Below are 27537 nucleotides of genomic sequence, written 5' to 3'. Positions count from 1 at the left end.
GTGTACACATACATACCGTGAGCATGCGTGGAGGTTAGAGAACTTTGGGAGTCAGTTCTCTTTCCACTGTGTGAGTGCTGGAGATCAAACTTAGTTTGTCAGGCTCTATCTGTAGTCTCACCAGCCCAAAGATTTTTAATTATGTATATATGTGTATGTGGGGGTGGAGTGTGTGACCATGGGTGCAGGTGCCTGTTGAGTACAGGCAAGAGCATTGGCCGCCTGGAGCTGGGGTTACAGGCAGTTGTGATCCACCGAGGTAGCTAGAGTAAACTAAGGAACCATGGTCCCCGAAAGAGCAGCATGTGCTCTTGACTGCAGAGCTGTCTCCAGAACTTTTTTAAAATTATTTTTCTGTGTGTGTGTGTGATGTATGTGTTTGTGTGGGCATATGTATTTGTGGATGAACATGTGTATGGAGGCCACGGTGTCTCCCTTGATCACTCTCCATTTTATTTACTTAGGGGAGGTCTCTTGCTGAGGCCAGACCTTGCTGATTTGGCTAGTCTACTAGGCCAGCTTGCCCTAATAATCCCCTACGTTGGCCTGCGGAGTAAACACTGGGATTATAGACAGGTCACCCCATACTTCTAGCTTTATATGTGTGCCGGGGTGGGGTCCTTGGGTTTGCATGGCAAGTGAGCCGTTTCCCCAGCCCTGTTTTCTCTTGTTAATCTGGTTTGGTTTATTTGGGGGGAGGTGGAGTTATTTATTTTGTTTTGGGAGGTTTTGAGATGGGCTCTCGTTGAGGGTTAGGCTGGCCTCCAGCTCTCTAAGTCAGCTAAATTATCATCTTGAACTCCTGATCAGACTTCCCCCACCTCCTGAGTGCTGGGATTAGATTGCTTTGAGTGTGGTAATTTTGTTGCTGTTGTTATGACTTGGGATATAACTCTGGCTAACCTGTACTGGATACATGGTCCTGATTGGCCTTGAGCTCCTAGTGATCCTTCTGCCTCCACCTTTTGAATATTGAGATTACTGTTATTTGCTACCATACTCAACCTTTTTAGATCTTTACAAACTAGTGTATTGCTTTAAAGTCACCCATTATGATTGGACTCTTATGTAGCCCAGGCTTGCCTCCAACATGGAGTTGCCCATAGGCAGGTACCACCATGTCCAGTGAGTACAGCCATATTTAAGCTGAGAGAAACAATTTAACAACTTACAACTACATCTTCTGGCTTTTTAAAACTTGAAAATAGTACTACTTTTTATGATCATAATACTTAGCTACTTTGGAGATATAAAAGTAATTTTTATTGTTTTAACACAAACAGAATTATGTTAAATGTTGCCTTTACTGATGGATTTTCTCTTTGAGTTTCTTAAAAATCAGAAGAGAAACTAGAAAAAGAGGACAAATATATTAATATTTTCATGAAAACTTCCCTTCATAGCTGGGCACAGTGGCACATGCCTGTAATCCCAGCACCCGAGGAGGCAGAGGCAGGTGGATCTCTGTGAGTTCAAGGCCAGCCTGGTCTACGAAGCGAGTTCAGGGCAGCCAAGGCTACACAGAAAAATCCTGTCTCAAAACAACAACAACAACAAAAATCAAAACAGAAACAAAAAACTTCCCTTTACTTAAAAAAAAAACCAAACAAACAAATACTAGGCAATGAGATTAGCTATTCATTCTTTGTTACTGTTTTATCACCATTACTGTCAAAGCCTTTGTGCTTCATCTTTGTCTGTAAGACAAAGCTTTTTGCTAGCCTTTCTCCTCTGTTACTTCAGCACCCCATCTTCTGTAAAAGGTAATGAAGCCAAATAGTGGTGCTTTACTGTAGTCCCAGTACTTGAAAGGCTGAGGCAAGAGGACTACTGAGAGAGTTCCAGGCCAGCCTGGGTGACATAGTAAAACCTTGTCTATTGGGGGTGGGGGAAGGGGATAAGCATGCAAGAAAGAAAAGGAAGATCTGGAGCCAGGCTAAGTAAATAGTAAAGAATATGTTCTTTTAAAGGAACGGAGTTTGGTTCTCAGCACCCACACTGAGTGCCTCATAGCCAGCCTCCTAACTATAGCTCCAAGACATCTGACACCTTCTAGCCTCTGTGGACATACATGTCACATATATAAACATAGGCACATACACATGAATAAAAATTAAAAGGAAAATCTTAAAATAATATTCCCAACCTTATTTTATCACTTTTGAAGTTTTATTATTTGAGGAGTTATATACCTGGTGTCCTGGCCTGTGTGACTGTGGAGCAAACAAACAGTAAATCTTTATTAAGAATGACCTTGCTTCAAGAAATGAAGAACAGTCCTGTCAAGTGCTTTATACCATAAACAAATCGACAGACATACATTGATATGGTATAAAGGCAAAAGAGTTTCCTAAAATCTTAACTGTTTTGCTCCCCAAGTATTCATTGAACTTACTCCACTTTAAGGATTATTATATCATCCTGTCTTTGACACACTGTAAATACTGGGGTTTTATTGTGTTCATTAAGTGTAGAGTCAGGCAGTTTATAATAAGCTATTTAAGGAATTAAGTTCTGTTTACGTGTTGTGCTTAAACTATCTTTTTTGTCTTTTTAGTGATAGAAAACGAGCTAGAGAATTTGTAGACTCTGATTTTTCAGAAAGGTGAGTATAAATATATTTTGTTTCATATTCCTCTATGAAAAGAGGGGGGGTTCCTTTGCATAACTTTAACTTTATTTAGTTTCTAGCATCATTTCATTTTGCATTGAGGTTTTCAATTCACTTATTGCACAGTTTCAAGAGATATCCTGTGACATTAGTCTCTTAGGCCTGTCCCTTCTTTGGGGAAAGAAAATGTTCTTCCAAAGTGAGTACTCCATAGTACTCTAATTTGCCCAAACTTTAGAACAAGTTGTTGTTGTTTTCATTTTTTAAATAATTCTACATTATAGTAAACACTTGTTTCTCCAGATAGTTTTGAGGGTATGTGATCATTTTTTCTTAGAATATTAGTAATACAGTGGTTCTCCTTCCTGATTGTATATCAGAAGCACTGTGGTCTCTCTTAAACAAGTATGAATGTCTCTCAAGTCAGGTGTTGCTAGCGTTAAGAACTGTCGGTTTAGAAGCTAGGAATATAGCTCAGAGGTAGGGCACTTGTGTATCATTCATTAGTCCTAGTTTTATTCCCAGTAATAGGAGAAAAAGAAAAGAACTGTTGTCTTAGAGCCACCATATTAGCCCAAGTTCAGAATGTCTAGCAGCCCACTATGCTAGGTGCCATACTTCTATTACACTATATTAAAATGTCCAGCACCAGCAGGGGGAGGATCCATTATGATCCTTTATATAAAGAAAAATATATAAGCTATCAGTAACGGCCTAGAGCCATTATATGAGCCTAAGTTCAGAATGTCATACTGTAATAGGTACCATACTAGTATTACGCTGTATTAGAATGAGAGTTGTCATTTCAGAGCCCATTGGCCTCTATAAGATGGTTTTTCTAACACCCTCAGCTCACAGGAAACTGTAAACAGCTTGGGCTAATGAGATCCTGTCCTCAACGGGCGGAACAAAATAATAGAACTCTTGTTCCAGCAACCAAGAGCAATAGTTAATAAACTTACTTAAAAGTATTCATCAGCATTTGTCATTAAAAACAAAATAAACAAAAAACAATGAAAACTGCAATGTAACACTGCTGTATATCTACCAAAAATCTACTGAGGGGTGGGGAGGACACTTTTGCAAGGATATGAAGCCCTTAGAATGTTCCTGTGCTACTGAGGGCAAAATAAATTATCACAGTTTTTGGAAGTTGCCATCATCTGTAAAACTGAACATAGATAAACTCTGACTTACCAGTGTTCTAAGTATGTACTGAACAGGAATTCAGACACATACCCATTGTCTTAGTTAGGGTTTTATTGCTGTGAAGAGACACCATGACTAAGGCAACCCTTATGAAAGAAAACGTTTAATTAGGGCTGGCTTGTAGTTTCAGAGGTTTAGTTCATTGCCATCATGGCAGAAAGCATCATGGCATCCAGGCAGACATGGTGCTGGAGAAGGAGCTGAGAATTCTCTATCTTGATCCAAAAGCAGCAAAAGGAGACTGTGTACCACACTGGTGTAGTTTAAGCCTAGGAGACCTCAAAGCCCTACAGTGACACAAAGCCCCACCTCCTAACAGTGCCGCTCCCTGCGGGCCAAGCATTCAGACACACGAGTAGATAAGTCCTGTCTCCTTTAAACCACCGCAGCAACAAGAAAACCTTTTAAAAGTCGTCTTAGATTTGTTTATTTTTGTGCATATGACTATTTTGCCGGGATACGAGTGTATGTTCCACATGCGTTCAGTCCCGAGAAGCTGGTGCTGGAGTTACAGGGGCGTGTGAGCCACCACGCAGCTGCTAGACACCGAACCAAGTCTTCAAGAGCAACAAGGGCACTTCACTACCGACCCATCTCTCTAGCCACACACACTCTCCTATTTACTGAAGTGAGATGGGTTTTTTTTTGGGGGGGGGGGAGGGGGAGGAACAGGTCGGTGTTTTGTTGTTTTTGTTTGTTTGCTTTTTTTTTTCTTTTTCTGTTTTCAGCTTCACAAGGATAGGTATGTATCACCATACTTGGCAGTTAAAGAGGGTTTGTTTTTAAGATTATTTGATTATTTGTGTGTGTGTGTCACATACATGTGGATGCCCTCAGAGGTCATGGTATTTCCTGGAGCTGAAGTTACAGGTGATTGTGAGCTGCCTGGTGTGGACGCTGGAAACCAAACTCTGTTTTTAACTGCTGGGTCATCTCTTTAGCCCCTAACATTTAAAAAATTACATACATTTATCTATTTATCTGTCTCTCTGTCTATCTATCTATCTATCTACCTACCATCTATTTATAGCTATCTGTAATCATTGTTTATATCTGTCATCTATGTATTGATCTATATCTATCATCTGTCTGTCTGTATCTATCTGTCTATTTATCTATCTATCATGTGTTCATCATTGTTGCACATGCCCCACTGATGCGTATGTAGATCAGAGGACAATTTAATGGAATCAGCTCTTTGCCTCCTCTGTGGGTTCCGCATCTAACTTGGGTCATTAACTTGGAGGCAAGCACCCTTATCCTTTGAGCCACCTCATCAGCCCCTCAGAGTGTAGTTCAAGTTTTGCAATTCTGTCTGTTCCTCTTCCCTTCCACTGACCCAGTTTTAGATCATCACCTCAGCTGACTTTTAGCTGATTTTTCTTTCACTTCCTAGTCCCTATAAATGCACTTTCCACTTTGTCACTGAATTTCTGCCTGTGTCAGTATGTCATTGTGCAACTCAAATTACTTAGTGGTTTCAGTAGTAGCTGTGAGATACAGTGCCTGTACTGTGGGGAGGCAACTGCGAGCATTTCCTAACTGTATTAGTCTAATCAGTCTAATTCTCCAAAGGAACAGACTACAAAATGCTAATAGAATAGAACACACACACACACAATGAAAAGCAATTTAGAGTGGTTTACAGGGTGTGGTTTGGTAGTCCAACACTGCCTGTTTCATAATAGAAAAAGCCAAGAGGGCAGTTGCTATTCAGTCCATGAGGCTGGGTGTCTCAGCATTTCTAATCTAGTACTGGAGTCCTGGAGATTCCTAGAGAGCTACTGATCTTTGGTGTCTGTTGAAATCCTGAAGAGATTGTATTCTAAAACTACTGAAGGAATGCCTCAGCAACAGGACAAATGAGCTTGCCAGTGAGAACAAGGACAGCAGGCAAAAACAGTTTCCTTCTTCCCGTCTTTTTATCTGGGCTGCCACCAGAAGGTGTGGCTAAGAATTAAGGTGGATCTTCTTGCTAAAGTAATCTGATAAAGAAAATGTGAAGTCAGATGCAGCTGGCTCTCCATGAGTTTGAGGCTAGCCTTCTCCATGTAGTGAGTTTCAGGCTAGCCAGAAAACATAGCGAGACTCTGTCTCAAAAAATAAAAATTAAAGAAAGGAACCTAGAAGCTTGGGTTTTAGTTGATTTTAGATATAATTAAGTTGACAACCACAATAGGAATGTAGGGAAAAGAAAGAAGATCTCCTTTTCTTACCTCTTTCTTTTGAAAGAGCATGTTTAGTGCTTTTTTTATTTGTGTATAACGTATATATGTATATAACATCTTATTTGTATATAACATAAAACATGATTGTATAAATAATTTATTCATAACTCAGATTGTGCTGATAAGCATAATGAAACAAGTCAGATTTGTATGCTTGCATTTGAGGCAGCCTGGTGCTGAACAGGTTTGTCACTGCTCGCCTTGCCTTCTGTGTTGGCTGACCCCACCATACTTGCTGGTCTTTTATACATATTATCTGTTTTCTGTGTCCTGTACTTGATGCTGCTTTTCTGACCAAAGCTCTCCTCACTTCCTTCCTGTGGCTTTTCTCAATGTAAATGACTCCCCACAAGTCATCTTCCTGTAGATTAGAATAGCTGTCCATCTTCTCATTTCCCCAGAACACTGAGGAACTGTGGCCTGCCACTTCATCTTTGGAATATCTGCCATCATGGGTGTATCTTATTATCATGCTCTAAGACTCATTGAGAGAAAAACTTCACCTGGATTTTTATACTTCTGATCCTTAAACCAGTTCTTACATATATTTGATGCTCATATATTATTAGAACTAAAACTGATCCCTCAAATTTTAATGGGTAAGAACTGAGATAGTCAAAAGATAAATATTTATGAATGCATTATCTCTAGAAGGCAGTTATATAGCTTTCCACAGATTTATTTCCAGTGTCTATTAGTGGCTGGTATATAACAGTAATTACTTTTTTTTTAATTGTCTACTTGCTTACTAAATGAATGACATTACAGAAAAGCATTCTATATATTGTTAAGCTCGTAATGTAAGAATTAAATTTGAAGACATTTTCTCTTCAGTTTAATTTTTCTTCATTTGAAACAAACTAAATGATTGTCTCCTGGTTTTATATTTTAAATAGTTTTATAGAGGAGATCTCTTTAAGTATAATGAAATATTTTTTCCATAAATCTTTTTTCTCTTCTAGTAAACGAAGCAAAAAAGGAGATAAAAATGGGAAAGGCTTGAGACATTTTTCAATGAAAGTGTGTGAGAAGGTTCAACGAAAAGGCACGACATCATACAATGAAGTAGCTGATGAGCTAGTGTCTGAGTTTACCAATTCAAGTAACCACTTGGCAGCTGATTCGGTAGGTAGATTTTTCCCAGCAGTTGGGAGATACTATTATTAATATCAATAACATGTGAAAGATAACCTTTAAAATGTATAACTTAATAAAAATATTTTTAGCAGGCTTACGATCAGAAGAACATTAGACGAAGAGTTTACGATGCTTTAAATGTGCTAATGGCAATGAACATAATTTCAAAGGAAAAAAAAGAAATAAAGTGGATTGGCCTGCCTACTAATTCTGCTCAGGAATGTCAAAACTTGGAAGTAAGTAGGAAGTGCTGTTGGGTAGATTTTTTTTTTTCTTTCTGTTTTTGTTTTTGCTTAATATGCAAGACAGTTTCATTTAGAAATATAATCATGTAATACTAAAATATTCCTAGTTTGTGTTTACTGTCATTACTTTAAGACTCCATGGAGGATTTTGAATTGGTAGATCATCTAACAGATCTAACATGAATAATTCTTTTGATGCAAAGTAAGTCTGTAAGCATGCAGACAATAGCTCAGGCTAGTGGCTTGTTTCCTGTGTTGCTTATCTAATATCCTGGATATAACTACAAAAGTTAAATGTACCTTTGACTCTACTGTCAGTAAGTGACAGAATGGCATTTTGTACATGGCTCTCACTAATTTTGGAACAATGTTAAAAAGCATTTTTAGCTTGGTTAATTTTAAGCACTCTAGAGAAATTTCCCTAAATGAATGTGTTTCCTGACGTAGTTTCTAAATTTGTTCATTATAATCTTACTGTTATGACAGTGAATAATATGAACTAAGGTTAACAGTAACTCTTGGAAATAATTACAGTTGATTATAGATTTTACTCAGTACCTTTATACTTCACCCCCACCTAGAAATTGAAATATATAATATATATTATTATACATTATATATATATATGTTATTGTTCTGGTGAATTACAGAAAAAAATACATTCATCAGAGCCCAAGGATGGTGTTTTTATGTGCTACAATAGAAGTGTCTTCCTTTCTCTTTTTCTTGAATAGAATTTGAACATCATTTTAATTACATTATGAATAATATTAAGCTGATTCTAAAGACTCATAAGCTAAAATCTATTAACATTACCATGTCTTTAACCATAGAAGAGACAAAGTTTAACACTAAATCAAGACCTCAAGACACTGTTGCTTTAGTAAAAGAGATGAGAAATAGAAGAATTTTCAGAAATAGGATTTAATTTGGGCTCAAGATAACCACTTTGTAGCAGAGCTCTTGCCAAGTATGAATGAGGCCCTAGGTTCTATCTCAGGAGTGAGAAAGGAGGAGGGAGAGAGAAGGAACAACCATGAAAAAACGCATCTAAATTCTCTTAGAGGAAGGGATAAGTTAAATTTTTACCAAAGAGATAATCAACTAGTTCATTTTTGAGAGGGAACAGAGTTTGTCGGATGTTTACCAGCATTCACTGGACCAAGACAGGTACAAGGAAGTCTTACAATTAAGTGTGGCCAAGATGTATGGGTGTAGTGGAGTGATACAGTAAATTTCTGAATGCTCTGCGTGTAGATGTGATCTGGAAACCATAGGTGGCTGTTCTTTAAATGCTGGGACCAACAGTGCGCACTTGAAATGTCAACATTTGGAAAGTGGAGGCAGACAAGACCCTGTCTTGACTGGGTTATATAGTAATAGCTTGTCTTAATTTTTTTTTTTTTTTTTTTTATAAAAGTACCTGGTAGAAAGGGAGGGAAGTGTGATAGAGAAGGAAGGCTTGGATATGGTCTGACTAAGTAGGTCAGAGAGGCATGTTAGAGAAAGAATGGACGTGGCTGTAACTGGCAGTTAGGGCTTAGCCTTTATTCTTACAGCAGTGTCACAGGGGTTCATGTGACTCAAGTAATACTGAAGTGGCAGTGGCTAATAGAACTATGAAAAGGAACTCCTAATACAGACCAGAGTACGTAGGGAACAAACAGGATATTGTTGGAGCAGACAAGAAAGATGCTTCACTTGATGTGTCAGAAAAGAAAGCAAGCTAGATATGATGTCACATACTTGTATGCCCAGCACTTGGGAGATAGGCAAGAGAATCTTGGGTTTGAGCCGAGCATGAATGAGCTAAATGAGGAAACCCTATCTCAAAATCCAACAACAGAGGATGAAAGTATAACTTTATTTTAACGATTTCTTTGGGGGCTGGAGAGGTAGCTCAACAACCAAGAGCACTTGCTGCTCTTGCAGAGAACCAGGGTTCAGTTCCTGATACCCACATAGCTCAGAACCATCTGTAACTCCAGGGGAACCAAATGCCCTCTTTTGGCCTCCAAAGAAACCAAACACCAGGCACACGTGTGGTGCACAGACAAGCATGGAAGTAAAACACTCCTAAAATAAAAATAAATCTTTTAAAAAATGATTCAAAGATTTGTTTGTTTGTTTGAACTTATGTTTTAAAGATAGAGAAGCAGAGACGGATAGAACGGATAAAGCAGAAACGGGCCCAACTACAAGAGCTTCTCCTTCAGGTAAAGATCTGGCATATTTTTCACTATTTCCTTGCCCATAGGGCGTTTCTCTGCTTATTTCCTTCTAACACCAGTGTGTTTTGTAGTTGTAGTGCCATCAGGCGGTATCTGGAAGAATACTACAACCCCTCATTGATCTCGAATGCTCAGCCTTTTAGGTGGTCCAGCTCTCACATTTAACCCCTTACCAAACTCCCAGGTTCCCACCTTGAATGCGGCAGTTCCCTTTGGGTGCTCACCCTTACTCAGGACTGTCAAGGAATTTGGTTGTTTATTGTTTTGTCCCTTTGGTGGGATATTAACTGGTATCACAACTGTCGAGGCAGTTGTGGCCTGACCCAGAGTCTCCTCATCGTATTGTCTTCCACCAGAGGCAGACATAGGTTCCCTCTCAGAGGCAGGATGAGTCCCACTTTGTGCTGAGAAAATATCTGCTCCAAAAGGGAGGCAAAATGAGGAATGAGTTTTGGAAAAGAAGGTCTCTCCGTTGACAGGCAGGAGGCCATGTAATGCCTCTCAGGAGTGGGCCCAATTCATCTCTGAAAGTGGCTGTTTTCTGGGACCGAGGACACTTCAAGATGGCCTTTCCTTGGGAAGCTCTCATAACAGCCAGTAGGTTATTATGCCATTTGTCCTCTACCTGTCCCTTTCCAGGTTCTGTTTGCAATATACTGGGGTAGTGGTCCAGGCAAGCTCTCACTTGGCTTAGCCACCAGTGTGGGGAATTTCCTGTGAATATCTGGGGCTGATGGGTGAAGAATTTGTCTTTTAGGAGTGCCTCATCCTCCATGGACTCGGGGGTTACATTAGTATGTTTTCACAATAGTTCCCTTTTCTGTCTGGAGAAAAGTAATAGGTTCACGTTCTCTCTGGCAAATGATGTGGGCTGATAGCAGCTGAGGGATTTGATCCCTGCTTTCCTTAAGTCCTCTAAAACATGAGTGGGTCACTCAGAGGGGCCACCTGAACTCCTGTGGGAACTTAGGCCTTTGCATCTCGGCTCTGGGCCATATGGTAGTCATTACCAGCCGCTGTTGCCCATTCTTTTACCTTTCTTTTTCTAAGGTCATGGTCTAAAATGAACATGAAATCTCTTCAGGCAATGCTGTAAAGGCTTTTAGCTGCTGGGAGATCTGTATATGCTGGTCAATGTTCCCAGTAAAACTACCTAATTCCCCTTGATATCTTCTTCCCCGCCCCCCTTTGGTTTTTCAAGACAAGGTTTCATTGTGTAGCCTTGGTGGCTGTCCTGGACTTGCTTTGTAGACCATGCTGCCCCTTTTGATATCTTTAAGCTCCGCTAACAAGAAGGCTCTATAAACAGAGGTAGGTCTAAATTCTCTCCTCATTTTCTGCAAGGGAGCTCTGCCAGAGGCCTCAAGGCAGTCAGGAAGCCTCAGGCTGAACAACTTTAGTTCCTCTAGGGTATGATGGGCGAGTGTGGGGGAAAACAGGGCAGCCAGATTACGGGGTTACAGGGCTAGTAGTGAGTCTCTTGATGTCAGAGGTGCAGAGCCAAACCAGAAGGGCTGTCAAAAGAGCAGGATTGACCTGAAAATTGTGGTCATGTGGTCTTGAGGATAAAAGAAAGTTGAATATATAGGGATTGTTAGATCATTTTCCCTCTCTTGCATAATTGAGTCGGTTGAAGGATAGCATAATTGAGGACCCCCCTGAGGCATCTATCTTCTTTTCTTTTCCTTTTAAGACAGGTTCTCTCTACATATCCCTGGCTGCGCTGGAACTCACCTTGTAGACCAGGCAGGCCTCAAATGCAGAGGTTCACCTGCCTCTGCCTTCAGAGCGCTGGGATTTATTTTTTAATTACTCAGAGTTATGGGGACCATGCTTTCTAACAAAATCAGGTTTTTCTGAGTATCTGAGAGGTCTAATTCTGCCCATTGTGAAGGGAGTCAGGTAGTGACTTCCAGAGGACTCTTAGAGCCCTTTTATCCCATTTGCAGCGTGAAGGAGGAGAAAAGATAGAGAAGTCTTGGGTTGTAGTTTCCCTTTCCCTATCTGAATTCCCTTCCACCTGGAGGGGCATCTCCAGCCTGTTCACAGAGGACAGGTAGTCCTGTCTAATCATGTAGGGCCATAATCACCTTTTTGTCCCAAGTTCCATCTTGTTGATGCCACCATCCCTGAAAACACTTCTTGCAAGAAGAGTATCAGTCACAGAGAGGGTGGATTCTCAATGAGGAGTGGCCTAAAACCATTCCTGATAGGGCAAGGGTTATCTAATTGGGAGGAAAATGGCTGTAGTCCCAAGGATCATCAGGGTAGAAAAGTATGCAGTGCAGCCAGTGGACATCTGCAAGGGATATCACTTTTAAGAACATGGCTGTAATTTTCTCTGAGTGGTGCTGGATGGAAATACCCTCAAAAATGGGACTGTCAGGCTGGGTTATAATTAATAGAGTGCTTGCTTAGCTTTTGCCATACACAAAGCTCTCGGTTCTATCCCCAGCATATCATAAACCAGGTTTAGTAGTACATTCCTATAATCCCAGCATCTGGAAACTAGAAGCAGGAAAATCAGAAGTTCACAGTCATATTCATTTACATAGAAGGTTCAAGGCCATGAGACCCTGTCTGAATCAGTAATAAAATAGAATAAAACAGGGTTTTCAAAATGTTTTAAGTGCTTAGCACAAAGAATAGAGCTGGGTATTTATTTTCCCTGTTTATACCAGAAACATGTCAACAATTTGTAAATCCTAACTTTTTTCTTCTACTTTCTCTCAAGCCAAACATTTATAGAAGATCTTAACCTGAGGCAGCGTGGCAGCATTTGTAGCATTAGGTAGCTCTAGACTATAAATGAAACTCAAATTATTATTAAAAACAGTAACTGCAAGCTTTCTGTAGACATACAGCTCAACTCCTCTTAATGTTTCATTTTTCTTCCTTTTATCAAATGAGATTTACAAAGTAGTCATAGAAAATAAATTATTCGGGTTGTCCCTGTACATTGTTATGGCTAAGCTAGTTTGATTTTTCTTAGTATGTCACAACTCATTGTTGTCACGACACAGATTAACTACTACCTCCACACCACCACCTCCCTTTATCTCTGTGTGTTAGTTACTTTTCTCACATACCCTAGTCAGGGTTAATTATCAACTTACCACTGCCTAGAGTCTTCTGAGAAAGGAGTCTCCGTTGGAGGATCGCCCAGATCAGATGGTGTGTCTGTTAGGGTTATCTTGATTGTTAACTAATGTAGGAGAGGCCAGGCCACCGTGGATGCCATCATTCCCTGGGCCAGGGGTCTGGGGCTGTATCAGAAAGCTAAATATGGGCCTGTAAGCAAGCCAACAAGTTTCTGCTTCAGAGTTCCTGTTGAGTTCACCTGTGATAGTAAGGAAAGAAACCCTTTCCTTCGCCAAGTTGTCTTTGGTCAGAGTATTTTATCACAGCAACAGAAAGTAACTAGAACATGACCTCACTTAATATTATCCAGACAGTCCCACAGAGGCATGTCCAGAAGTCCAGGTGAGTCTCATCAGGTTGACAGTTGAGATAAGTAACTTGACTACATTATACCTATAGATAACTCATTCTTTTTATGTGCATAATCATCCTTTCCTGCCTTTAAACCTTTTCACTAAGGAACACATTTAAAGCTGTTCAACCTCTGGAACAAATGAAATTGAGTCTGAAAAGAACAAAAAGCCAAAGGGAGTCAATAAAAGGGCAGCAAATAAGGAAGTCAGTGCACAGTACGTGGGGGTAATTTTATTTTTACTATTAAAATAACAATATTAGGTTAGGAATGTAACTCAGTGATAGGGTTCTTGCCCAGAGGCCTTTGCTTCACTCTCCAGCACTGCAAAGACAAGACTGCAATAACAGTATGTTTCAAGTGCTTTCATCACCCAGAACAGTTTTGATGCTATTAAACAGTGAGTTCTAAGTATATAAGGGTTCTTCCTTATCACTGTTTATGTTTCATCAGAGATGAGGCTCTCCTAGGGACAGCATGAGGGCCACACAGTTGGGTAGTGTCTGAACAGCTCCCACGGTAATGTGGTCTAGTTCAGGTCTTTGCCCTTAGTGCCCATTCTAGTCTGAGGAATCTGAATATGACATGGGTACATAGGTATACAAATCAAACACTTGTTGATAGTAAACCATAAAGAAATTTATTTCAGAGTAATTCTTGTTAGAAAGTAATTTTACTGTTTAGTAAAGACAAGGCAAATTTGCTTGCAGATGAATGTTGCTCTTTGTTTTTACATATTTGAGGCCAGCATGATGGCTAGTAGGTAAAGACACTTTGAATGTAAATCTGAATTCAGTCCCCGAACGCCACATAAGGCAGAAGGAGAGAACCACATTCCCAAAGTTGCCTTTATGACCTTCTCATACAAAGATAATAATAAATTTAATTTTTTAAGAGTTAAAGTTTGGCCAAAAATATTTGATACTGCAGGTCAGAAAGTGTCATCAACGTCTTTCAAAGTGATTGTCATTTTGATTTTATAATTTTCAGAGAATGTCACTTTGTGTAAGTATGTCATACAAGATGGTAGAAATAGGTTTAGGATAGTACAAAATTTGTTTAATTCTTCTCTAATCTCAAGTCAAAATTAATTTAATGATTTCTTAATCTCAAGAAATTTTGTTGTTATCTTTTGGGGACATGTTTTCTCTATATAGCCTGTGGCTGTCCTGGAACTTAACTTATGTAGAGCAGGCTGGCCACAAATTCACAGAACTCTGCCTGTCTCTGCCTCCCAAGTTCTGGGATTTAAGCTGTGCACCGCCATGTCCGGCTTAAGCAGCAGTTTTTAAAATCAAGCGTTCTAACCCAATTTAATCTAAAAATAAACATTTTATGTTTACCTGCCGAGAGATGATAGTCTTTGTTTTCCACAACCGATTATATTTTCTACAAAAGTTGAGTTGAGTGAAAGCATTGCAGTTCTTACACAGTCGTCTTAACTGGTGTTTCAGGCCATTGTTGGTGCTTCCGGCATTGCTGCACGCTGTGAGGCCTAAACAGTGCATGTTCCTGTTGTGACCCCATGCTTCAGTAAAATTACACACACAGGCGAGCGCTGTCCGAAACACCACAGGTTCATGCTGTGGTAGAATTTGAATTCATTTTTGTCATTATGATTCAGAAACCTTTTACAGTTGCCAGTTTTATTTGTAACTCACACATTCATTTACATAACCTCATCTGGAATCTCAGCCCACAATGGAAGAAGTTGTATTTTCACAGAACGATGGCAGGTCTGTCCTCCCAGGACTCGGGAGGGAGAGGCACAGGGATCAGGAGTTGAAGATCCGCCTGGACGTCTGTAAGTCAGGTGGTCAGTCAATTAAAGCTATGTTCTAGAAGAAGGGAAGAGAAGTTAGAGGGTGTGTTTGACCACCTCATTCTTTTTTTCACTTCTAATTTCAGGACATTTTTCTCTGTATGTAAATGAATTGAGCAATGACTATAATCTACTCTTGTTTTTTAGGAACAGAAATTACAAAGAGCAGTAACTTAAGTTTGATCATCATATGATAGTGGTAGTTTTGATAGTGGTTGATACTGGCGATTAGATAGTTAATACTGGAATAAATTGGTGTTCCTTCTGAATAATGAATTTTAAGAGACAATGTTTATTTTCTAGGAAGATAGTACTCATTTTAAGATAACTTTGTAAATCAAACTTTAGTTAAGGCCTCAAGCCTGAAAAGAAACAATTCTGAACATATATTACTAAGATTTCTTTTTTAAGTAAGTTGAGTTTGGGAGTTTTGAAAGAGAGGCAGCCTGATTTTTTTTTTTTCTAATTAGGCTGTCTTACCTAATTAATAATAAAGTCAGTTTCTTTATCTTTTGAGTAATAATTATAATGAACAGTGATAAAGTTCAGTATGTTTTATACTTTATACTAAGCCTCAGTTTTCTACTCAGGAAAATAATCAGGTTGGGGAAGGTTGGACTAGATTCCAAACGTACTCTGAGCTATGCAAACCTTAGAAGCCATTGTGGCAGGAATTTTGGGCAAGGCAAGTTGGCAAGGGCTGGGAACCTACTGTCTTACAGCCAACTAGAACAATGCTGCTTCCATCCGTCTGTTGTCTTTTGTGACATTTTGTGTCCCAAATGTCATCTTGAGAAAGAATTCTCTAGTGTAAAGAAATTGTGTATATTTCTGGGCTAGGTATAAAAATGAGATGTATTTTATCCTAAGCTCAGGATACTGTGTGAGAGGGAGTGAGTCAATGCTCACGTGGGATCACTTTGAAGAGAACTGTTGCCTTTCTGCTCTACCATAGTTCTGAGAACCTGTTTCTCTAGAAGATGGAAACCAGAGGCCACAATATTTACCTTAGTGAGACATTATTGAAATGTATGTGTTTTGCTGGCCTGGTGGCTCATGCCTTTAATCCCAGCACTTGGGAGGCAGAGGCAAGTGGATCTCTGTGAGTTTGAGGCCAGCCTGCTGGTCTACACAGCGAGTTCCAAGTAAGCCAGAGCTGTTACACAGAAAAACCCTGTCTTGAAAAAAAAAAAGTATTGTGTTTTACCCTTGAAATGTGTTTATTGAACTTAATCATTTTAATTTTTTATCATGTTTAACCCTTTTAAAATTCACTAGTACAGATGGGCTACCTGTTTAAATACTCTAACTTTGAAATAGATATTTAAAATGTATTATATTAATTCATTTAAATTCCAAGCCATTTTTTCATATCAAATGACCACCTTTTGTTTATTGAACATTACAGCAAATTGCTTTTAAAAACCTGGTACAGAGAAATCGACAAAATGAACAACAAAACCAGGGCCCTCCAGCTCTGAATTCCACCATTCAGCTGCCATTTATAATCATTAATACAAGCAGAAAAACAGTCATAGATTGCAGCATCTCCAGTGACAAGTGAGTGGGGACCCAGGGGCGGGGCACAGGGCTGGCATTCTGTCAACATTCTCCCCAGTAAAGATAGTACACTCCACTATCTGCAGCCCTTCAAGACTGCCTTCCGTGGGGTTTGTGAAATGCGTCCTCAGGCGTGTGCTGTTTTCAGCCGGAGTGCACTGTGTCACTTATTCTTCATAGTCCCTTTCCCCATGGCATGCCTGTGACATACAGATGGTGGTACCTGGGTCCAGTCTGTCATGTGTGACCCTGTGTGGTAACTGCAGTAAGATAGACCATCACTCAGGGCCTGGGGGGGACGTCAGTTCATTGGTGAGTCACTGGTGACTTATGGTGAGAATATATCAGACCAGTGTGTGGCAATTGTTTCATTTTATTCTATTGTACTTATGTAAGCTTCTCTTTGCTACTTGCTTTTTGTTTGTTTGTTTTGTTTTGCTTTATTTTATATTTAAGGGGTCTCACCCAGCAGTGGTGACACACACTTGAATGCCAGCACTTGTCAGGCAGAGCTCTGTGAGTTCCGTGACAGCCAGGGCTACGTAGAGAAACCGTCTTAGAAAACAAAACAAAAAATAAAGAAGGGGTCTCATTGACTTCATCTTCCTTCCACCACCTCACACACGCTGAGATTAAAAAGTGTTCTATCACACCCACTGCTTTCGTTTATTAATCACTAAGTGAACAGTAAAGTCTTCGTGTAAGATCGGGGAGACAACACAGTGACCAGAGTTTGCTGGACACGCTGGTCCTGAGTTTGGATCCCCCGAACCCATATAAAGGCCAGGTGTACCTACTTGCCTGTAACCTGAGCTGTGGGGCAGGGTTGTGGAAGGGAGTGACAAAAGAGACAGGTGTGCTGGGGATTGCTGGCCAAGCAGCCTCGCCCACACAGCAAGCCTCAGGTTCACTGAGAGAACCTGTCTCAGAAAAGCAAGTTGGAGACTGAAAGAGGAGGACACCCAATGCCCTCATCTGGCCTCCACACACGTGAACACCTGAGTTAGTAAATCTTTTAAAAATATTTGTAACGATCTAAATATTTGACACCATTCACTTTACCAAGTAAAAGTAGCAATTTTCAAAGTGGAACATCGTTTGTGTGTTGCCCTTCCTTCTTGAGGAAGCTATCGGTGCACAGAGGGCGAGACAGGCTCCAGCTGTGGACTGGAGCTCCTCCGCCTGCCTGCTCCGTAGAGCTCTGTTTACACAGGAACACTTGGAGGCTTCCAGCACTCCTACTTCCCAGCCTTGTGAGGATGAGCGAGAGAACGAACGCTTCTAAGCAGCCTGATCATTGCAGCATTTTATAAGTTCTAGCTGCTGTTCTTAGGGATCAGCAGTTTACATTCTCTAAATTCCTCAGCCTCTTTGAGATCTCATTTTTTCCTCCATAAAAATAAAAATTAAGGCCAGCAAGATGGCTCAGTAGATAAAGGTGCTTGTTGCCAAACCTGAGTCTAATCTCAAAACCCACATGGTGGGAGGAGACAGCCAACTCCAAAAATTGTTCACTGACCTCCACACATGTTCCATGGCATACACACACTAAAATGATGGGTAAGAAATAAAAAACAAAAAAGTTAAAGTCAGGTGTTTCTTTTGCCAGTTTATAAAAGCTGTAGATAAACTCATACAATAGCTAGCCCAGGAAAATGTTACATGTCAGAATAATTACTCATATATACTCAATAAGAACTCTCCACAGAAATCTGTGTCTAAGAGGACTGTTAACATCGTAACACCAAGAAGTCTTCAAATGGTTCACAGCTTCAGAGGTGAACTACGAATGTCACACTGTGACGCGTCAATTGTAATTACTCTCTAAAGGTAGTCTCTTCTTTCATGAGGGACTGTAAAATTCTCTTCTTAGCCGAAAGGGCTTCAGTGGCTGAGCAAATAGCACACAACCCGCTAGCCCAGTTCGCTGGAGCTGAGGAAAGGATCACTGGCCAGCATTGGCCAGCCAGGAGAACTGCGTAAAAGAGACCCATCTTTAAAAATAAGCATAATGATCATTAATAATAAATTATTTAAAAAGAGAGAGTTTCAAGAAAATTGGAAACCATTTACCGTAACAGATTTTGGACAGTGTTCACCCAGGCTGAGATCTAGTTTGGTTCTATGCCTTGGGTGGTCACTGACTCATGCCTTGCTGGCATCCCTTCATAGAGCAGCTTGTGCACGCTTGTCTTTTGAGGTAGGTCAGTAATCTTGTCTGTCAGTTACTTTGGTGAGGCAATCTTCCCCTTAATTAGCCAGGAGGCTTTCCCACAGCGAAATTAAGTTTACAAAGCCACCTGCGTGTAAGGGATGCCTGAACTCATCCCTCTGGCAAGGACCCATTTTACTTTACTTTTAAGCTTGTTAATGTACTTTATTCAGACTGGTGTACTTCGGCATCTTGCTTGGAGTTGTAAGTTTGCCCTGGTGTAAGATGTCATGTAAGTCTCAACCTCACATGATTTCACTAGAGAATTCCATAACAAGGTAAAACCCACTAATCAGAGCCTGCACTAAAACAGTTCTGTCTCTACAGAACTAGGCCCTGTAAATGAGGCCTCAAGGCCTGGCCCACAGGGAGTCAGCTCTGTCCTTCCACAGATTATTTCCTAAGGATCAAGCTTGGGCCACATCTTGCTAACCCCATCTTTGCTTCTTGATTGTTGTGCTGTACAGCTAGACGTCTAAACTGACTGCTCTTCGGGAACACTCTGATAGGTGCTATGTACTCTATATGTGGTACTTTTTTGTTGTTTGTTTTTGTTTGTGACAGATTCTCACAATGTAGACTTGGTTGTGTTAGAACTTTTGAAACCTGAGATAGCTTTAAACTCACAGGAATCAACTGTGCAATGTGGTGCATGCCTGTAATCCCAGCACTCAGGGAGGCAGAGGCAGGTGGATTGCTGTGAGTTTGAGGCCAGCTTGGTCTACAAAGTGAGTCCAGGACAGCCAGGGCTACACAGAGAAACTCTGTCTTGAAAAACCAAAAATGAATGAATGAATGAATTCACAGGCATCATCCAGCCTTAGCTTCCAAGTGATGGTATTAGAGGCACGAACCACCATTCTCAGGTCTATGACAATTGCTTAAGATATTTTATTCTTTAGCTCCACAAGACAGGATTTGGCTGGGTTTGGTTTGTTAAAATTGTCTTTCCATTTGGGTCTGCAGAGATGGCTCAGCAGTTAAGAGCACTGGCTGCTCTTCCAGAGATCCCCGAGTTCAATTCCCACAGAGTGGCTCACAACCATCTGTGTTCATGAAGTCAGAGTGCTTTTGTATATAAACTCCATAACTAAATCTATTTTTAAGTGTCTTCCATTTAAGTCAAGTGTGTTTAGTTCAAGTACCCGAAGTCCCACCTACCTAAAAGGTTCCCTTGAGTCCAGGAATTCGAGATCAAACTGCAGTGTAGCACAGCTCCTCTCGAAACAGAGGAGAGGTCTTTATGATTGACAGAGGATGCTGTAGGTCGCCTTGACTCAGGAAAATGAATTTCCTCAAGGTTAATCCGCCAGTCTGCTACAGACCATACCAAGTTAGAAAGGCCTTTTTCTATGGCAAACTGTAGACAATCTTGGAAAGTGCTGGGTTTAGGAAAGAATCTCTTTCTCCTGTCTGTGACATCACTGGAGCTGAAGTGTGTAAACTTCTGGCTACCAGCCCGGAAAGGCCGCAAGCGCTTTTCCTGGGAAAGACCAAGCCCTCTGTTGTTGGCTGAGCATAAGCCCTTGTTCCATTCTTTAAAGTGCAGAAAAGCCTGGGGTATAGCTCAGAATGCTTTTGTCAAGCATTCTCAAGGTCTTAGGTGCCTCCCTAGCACGACAATAAGTAAATTAAACAAAGCACAGGATATAAAACCTTTTAGAGATTCTCTGTAGCACCAAAACCCCCATTCCTGCTCTATTTCTTAAAAACAAGATAATTGAATTTATGTATTTCGGGGTGACGTGTGTGTGTGTGTGTGTGTGTGTGTGTGTGTGTACACATGAGATCTAGGGAATTGGACTTAAGTTATCAGGCTTGGTGTCTGAGCTATCTCACTTGCCCCTTCTTTCTGTGCTTTATTTTGCAGGTTTGAGTACCTTTTTAATTTTGATAACACCTTTGAGATCCACGATGACATAGAGGTACTGAAACGGATGGGAATGTCCTTTGGTCTAGAGTCAGGCAAATGCTCTCTAGAGGACCTGAAAATCGCAAAATCACTGGTTCCGAAAGCTTTAGAAGGCTATATCACAGGTATGCTGGCTTCACTAATACACCCCTGATTGAATGTCAAACTCACTTGTTAAACCCTCTCACAGAGTGCTGCAGTTTAGAGTCTTCTAGCTTCATCAAGTGGCATTCTTTAGTACTTTATTCAATAAGTTTGTGACCTTTTTTCCCCCAAAATGAATGATTTTTAGAGGATTATAAATTTATGTCTGTACAGTATGTAGTACAGAAAAAAAATTGGCCAACTTAACACTAAGTTTAGGTCTACAGTGATGTTTTTCCTCTGTAATTCTGAGAGTTTAAGTAGTCGTGTAAAGATTTTAGTGAGAAGGTTGGTGGAAGTTTGGCTTTTGTTTTTGTTTGTAATTCTCTCCTAAGAGGGCTTAGAATAGTTTGTCAAAACAGAAACAAAAATACATAACTCACTTCACTCTATACTGTATTTATCTATTAAGCAGAACTGAATTAAGAGAGCAGACAGTTCTTCAATGTCTGTTGCTGAAAAAAAAAAAACAAAAACAAAAACAAAACAAAACACCATGACCAAGGCAACTTATACAAGTTTATTTTGGGCTTAGAGTTGCAGAGAGAAAAGAGTCCATCAGGGCAGCGACACCGCGCTCTTGTTCAAGTCGTTGCAAGTCCACCATCCCGTCTGCACCATTCTGCGCACCTACATGTAACGTGCTCCTTGGGTTTCTTCTTGCAGACAAGGCTTTGCTGTTTTAGCTTACTTTAGTCTCTAGTCTTGACTTTCACCTCAGGTTCCCAAGGATTATAGCTGTATATCACACTCTGGCTTAAAATTTATTTATTATTCATTTGCTTTTTTGTTTGTTTGGTTTTCTGTTTTACTTTGTTTTTTTGAGACAAGGTTTCTCTGTGTAGCCTTGACTGTCCTGGACTCACTCTGTAGACCAGGCTGGCCTCGAACTCAGAGATCCACCTGTCTCTGCCTCCCAGAGTGCTGGGGTTACAGGCATGTGCCACTATGCCCAGCTACATTTGCTTTTTTATTTTTTATTTTTTGAGGCAAAAACAAGTATGACAAGCTGTTTTCTGACATTTATAAATAAAATTACATCTTTCTGGTTGTCTCACTGTAGCCCAGGCTATCCTGGAACTCACTTTGTAGTCCAGGCGTCTCAGTTTCCCTAATGGAAGGATTACAGACAGGAGTTTTGCCATTTCCCTGGAGTGGCGTTTTCTTTAGTGATTTGATTTTAATGTCTCTCAGATTCTTTTGTGGGATTAATGTAGCTGAAATGTATACCATTTTACTCCTACATTACATTTTGTTGCATGAATAGATTATCTTAGTGGTGATGAACTTTTAGGGTGTTGGTTTTGATTTTTCCAGTTGATATTAAGATTACAGTGCTACTTTGAACGTTCTGTGATTGTGTCCTACTGCTGTGTGCAAACATACAGATTGAAATTGCTGCATTTGCATTGGGTGGGTCTTTAGCTTCCTCAGATGATGCCAAGATTTTTCAGTTTGATTTTACTAGCTATACATTTCTTTGAAAAAATTAAAGTATTCTGCTTTCCCAGTCAGCTTTTGAATTAAGAATTAATTCTCATAAAATGAAACATCTACTTTTTAAAAATCATATGCGGATGGGTATTTTGTCTACATGTATGTGTGTACTACATGTGTATCTCCTGCCCAAGGAAGCCAGAACAGAGTGTCAGAATCACTCAGGACTGGAGTTACAGACAATTGTGAACCACCATGTGTGTTCTGGAAGAACGACCAATATTTGTAAACCCTGAGTCGTCTCTCCAGCCCCATAAACACCCATTTGTAAAAGTATGTAATTCAGTGCTCCTTTCCATGTTCACAAAAGTATTCAACCATCACCACTGTTTAATTGCTGGACACCTTTTTCTCTTTCTTTTTTTCTTTCTATTTATTTAATTGTTTTGAGATGAAATCTCTGTGTAACTCTGGCTGGCCTCGAACTAACAATAGAGACCAGCTTGGTCTCGAACTCACAGATCCACCCACCTCTGCTTCCCAGTACTGAGATTAAAGGTTTGTATGTACCTCTATGTCCAGCTCCTGGACCTTTTTATAACCATGAAAAGAAACCCATGCCATTAGCACCCCACATCCAATTGCCCCGCCCCACCCCCCAGCAACTGGCAGTCAAATCTGGTTTTGTTGTTGTTGTTGTTTTGTCTTGTCACTATAGATTTGCCAGTAATAGACATTGATTGCATATAGATGGAATTGAACATCATGTGGCCTTTGTAGTGGCTTCTTCCACTTTGCGTAGTTTGCTTCATTTACTCGGTCACCCAGGCTATTTCATACCTTTGTATTAGGTGAGCATCTGCTTAGGATCAGAAGTGGTTCAGATCTGGGTGTTCTGTTCGTCTTTTGTTTTGTTTTTGTTTTTGTTTTTGTTTTTTTGTTTTGTATTGTTGTTTGTATCTTGACATTTTTAAATTTACCTAATAAAGTTATTTGAGACATGGAAACCAAACCTAAACATAAAATGTCTTTATGAATCATATACAATTGTACCCCATTTCTTTATAGGGAATTTTAACATGCCTGTATTTAGACATGAAGTATGGAATTTCATACTTTTGGCATTATGTCGGTGCTTAGAAAATTTTAGATTTTAGAATATTTCAGATTTGGAATTTTTGGATTAGGGAGGTTCAACTTATACCCATTGCTTTTTATTGGAAAATATTCCATTTTATGGATGTACCACATTTTCATTCATTCATTATTTAGTATGAATATAGGTTGTTTAGACTTTTGGGTTGTTTTGAATGATGCTACTTTTAAGCATTGTTTTGTAAGTATTTTGTTTTTATAAACATTATTTCAGTTTTGTTGGAGTAGAACTGTTGGATTTTTTATGAAAGGCCAAATGGTTTTTAAAATGACTATACCGTTTTACAATCCTGCTAAGTAATGTATGAGGCTTCTGATTTTTTTTTTCACATCCTTCTCAATACCTTCCCCATCTTAATTTTTGTTAATAGTGAATGAATACATGGGTTTGTTCATGATAAATATATACTCCACCATCAAGTTACTTTCATCCCTGTCCATCTTTCTAATTTCACACTCTGGATATGAAGTAGTAATTCACAGTGAATTTTATTTAATTTTTCTACTGATTTAGAATGTTGCATCTTCTAATATATTTATTGGCAATATATATATTTTAAGAACAAGACATAATTTCCTTTTTCTTATTAATTGAAAGAGTATACTAGGTATAGTTATTAAAAAGAAATTTATGGGCTCTATAATTCATTTGTTTTCTACAAATTTGGAAATAGTGTAGTTTTCCTAATTCGGACAATATTATATATTCTGCAATGTTTATGTGAACATTTGAGGTTTTTTGGCTTAGATTTCATCTAGAATTTCACATCGCTTGTTTGGGTTGTTGTTGCTATTCTTTCCAAGATGGGCTGTCACTTGTCTAGGCTATAGTTAAACTCCTGGGCTCAAGTGACCCCCTTGTCTGGGCCTGCAGAGGTGGACACCACTGTACATCTCTCTAACCGTTTTCATACTAGTTGTAAGGTGTATAAAGCCGAATGTCAGTAAATGGTAGTTGGTTTTATCTGCTCAGTCACAGGTTTGTTGGCCGAGATTTCTGTTGTGTCTCATGTGTAGTAAGTCGGTACCATCTCCCTTCTGCATGTGTGACCGCTGGGCCCTCTTGCACCTCAGTTCATCTGTCCCAGTTTTGCACCGGTCCCTGTTCCCTTTGCTCCATGTTCTCTGGCACAGATCTTGCTCTTTCATTAGTAGCCTCGTCGGACTGGAAGTCATTTCATTCAGCAGTGTCTGAATGAACGGGCTCACTCAATAAATCACAGAACTATTTTCACTGATTCCCAGTGGAAAGGCTCAGGGTGATTAGCAGGCTCTGTGGTTTGCTCGCCTCATGACCTCATCTGCAGAGTGGGCTACAGATTTTCTTGTCAGTTCAAAGGGACATGTGGCATTAGTATGGAAACGGAGGGAGGGAATGGCTCTCGACAGGAGTGTGAGAACCACTGTGCAGAGCCTGGAATAATGTGAAAGAAACATGGGCTTTCTAAATCGATCTGTAATGTTCACAACTGAATAGCTATGACCCAGCAGAAGGTTTCCACAGTTCTATATACTAATTCATAGTCAGCACAGGATTCCAGCTTTAATTTCATCTTCTTGTTCAGACTTCTTATTAAATGCATTCACAGTCTGCTATTCTTCTTAGAATTGAAGGCCTTTTTTTTTTTTTTCGGCAGCTGCCTTAGCCCGTAAAGAAAAAGGCTCACAAGGCCAGTTTAAAACCAATATAATCTTTTAGGTTCCTCATTCCTCCATGGAGGCATCACTCAATTGGCTAGACAGAATTCTAACCTTTATACACATGGCTTCGTGTTTTTAGCACAGTGATTACAAAAATAGTACAAAACAGGAGATGAGTAGATGGCTCAGTGGAGACGAGCACTAGCCGCGCAAACCCGAGTTTCATTCTCGAAACTCACACAGAATGCCGTATGTGGTGTATGTGTCTTTTATCTCAGAACTCCCGCAGGGAGATGAGGAAACAAAGACCCGAGAGCTAGCCAGCTGCAGAACAACTAGCCTGGGAGTATGCAGCATAGCAACAGAAACGAGACCCAGCCCCCACCAAGCCAGAGGGTGACAACCAACTGCCAAAAGCCCACTGACCCGCGCTCATACAGATACCACACACACGAGAGCTCAGGGGCTGGCAAAGTGGTTTGGTGGGTAGAATGTTTGCTGTCAAGCCTGATGACCTGAGTTTGCTCCCCAGTACCTACATGTGGGAAGGAAAAAACCAGCCGCTTAAAGTTGTCCTCTGATTTCCACACTCATGTATGTGGCATGGGCACAGCCACACACATACACAGAAGTGAAAATAATAAAATAAATAAGTGTAAATTAAAAGTACAATAAAAGCTTATTTGAGCAAAGTATATTTTCTGAGTATGTATTGGGCTTTGCCTTATAAGATTCTTTTTCTTTTCTTTTGTCTTTTTTGAGACAGGGTTTCTCTGTGTCTCCCTGGCTGTCTTGGAACTAGCTCTGTCGACCAGGCTGGCCTCAAACTTAGAGCTATGCCTGCCTCCACCAAAAACTTGCTGGGATTAAAGGCGTGTGCCACCATGCCCTGCAATTCGAGATCTTTTTTTTAGGGCTGTGCTTCTAAAGCTTTCACTGTCCATAAAAGCCATTGTTGAAAGAGACTTTGTGCAGTCATTCAGCAATTCTGAGGTCCCTAGACATTCAGGTCCAGTTTTCTCTAACATTCTGTCTAGGGAGGACCACACAAGTAACAGCACAGTTAAGAACTGAGCTGTTTATGGGAGAAGCACGACATATGGAAGGAAAAAGGAGATGGGCAGGACGCGCCCATCTGGTTCCCTGTGATCTGAAGTACCTCTATCTGTCTCCCCTTTATTAAAACTGTGATCGCAGACCTGGAGACAGGGCCCAGTGTTAAGGTGTGCCGTGCTAGCTGGGTGCAGTGGTGCCTGCCCAAAATCCCAGCACTTGGGGAGGAAAAGGCAGGCGGATCTCTGTGAGTTCGGGGCCGGCCTGGTGTACAAAGTCCAGGACAGCCAAGGCTACACAGAGAAACCCTGACTCCAGAATGTGCAGTGCCATTCCAGAGGACCCAGGTTCAGGTCCTACCACCCATATAGCGTAACTTGAGTTCCAGGGACTCTAATGCCTTCTTTTGGCCTCAGTGGGTACCAGGCATGAAACCTGACAGATACACATGCAAGCAAAACACTCGTACACTGGGGGAGTTGAGGGAGGGAGCTTCAATCAGGATATATAATGGATAAATTGTGAGGGAAAAACCAAAAATTAAAAAAAACACTTATACACGTAAATTTAAAAATGAACACATTATAGAAATTTCATTAAAAGCATGGGCTTTTTGGTTTTTGGGTTGTTTTTTGTTTGTTTTGTTTTGTTTTGTAGCTTTGGCTGTCCTGGTCTTGCTTTGTAGACCAGGCTGGCCTCAAACTCAGAGAGATCTGCCTGCCCTGCCTCCCGGATTGCTGGGATTACAGGTGTGTGCCAAAAGCATGGCCTTTTAAAACAAGGACTGTTTGGAATTATAAAGCAAATGACACCAGGAAAAAAAAAAAAAACAGAACTAGTTAGGACAAAGCATAGATCATTGATGAACAGTGGTATTGAGTTCACCTGCATACACTTAAAAAGACAGGACCTCAGGCGAGGAGGCCAGTTCAGCTGGTAATGTGTGATGATGTACGGTACTCTCCAGCCCTGGGAGGAGGAGGAGGGTAGGCTCCCTGGAGCTCGCTGGCCTGCTGCCTAGCCTAAGTCTCAGTGAGAGACCTTGTCTCAGACACATCTGCATGCGTGTGCACACACACCTATAATCACACAAAGTGAGAGGCTGGGGGGTGGTAACGAGGGTGTTCATCTCCCTGATCCATAAGCTGTACGTTTTTCTTTCCCAAAATATTTCTGATTTTTCACGTCATCCCAATCCTGGACTATGTTCACATCACAGTCCTGGTGTTTCGTGGTACAGACAACAAATGTCCAAGATAGTCCACACTCCGACCGCTGTACCCAGAAAGCTACCCTGTCAGGTCTTACGTAAAGAAGGCTAGAGAGACGACCCAGCCATTAGGACTACATACTGCCTGCAGTTCCTCCTGTTGGGCAGGTCACAGCTCTGGCTCGGGGGCTCCAGCACCTCTCTATGGGCTTTTATAAGCACACACCCCCACTTAGT

The 27537-nt window shown here is 40.5% G+C and overlaps 1 protein-coding gene across 19 annotated transcripts in view; it reads left to right on the top strand.

Annotated features, from left to right (window-relative positions):
* Window positions 1-27537, top strand: part of Tfdp2 (transcription factor Dp-2) — a 125249-nt gene that overhangs the window by 91149 nt on the left and 6563 nt on the right. For 17 of the 19 annotated variants that reach the window (XM_060385474.1, XM_060385483.1, XM_060385479.1 and 14 more), the window contains 6 exons: window positions 2558-2605; window positions 7011-7173; window positions 7275-7421; window positions 9578-9646; window positions 16385-16536; window positions 20619-20785. In XM_060385474.1, coding sequence (XP_060241457.1) covers window positions 2558-2605; window positions 7011-7173; window positions 7275-7421; window positions 9578-9646; window positions 16385-16536; window positions 20619-20785 — 746 coding nt within the window. Of the gene's footprint in view, window positions 1-2557; window positions 2606-7010; window positions 7174-7274; window positions 7422-9577; window positions 9647-16384; window positions 16537-20618; window positions 20786-21339; window positions 27459-27537 lie in introns of those variants that run through there. The other 2 variants (XM_060385478.1, XM_060385476.1) reach the window with 2 other exon arrangements.

The sequence above is a fragment of the Meriones unguiculatus genome, chromosome 6 (genome assembly GCF_030254825.1).
Source record: "Meriones unguiculatus strain TT.TT164.6M chromosome 6, Bangor_MerUng_6.1, whole genome shotgun sequence".
Classification (NCBI taxonomy): domain Eukaryota; kingdom Metazoa; phylum Chordata; class Mammalia; order Rodentia; family Muridae; genus Meriones; species Meriones unguiculatus.
The sequence above is the reverse complement of the archived record's forward strand: the minus strand, read 5'-3'. Positions and strand labels throughout refer to the sequence as shown.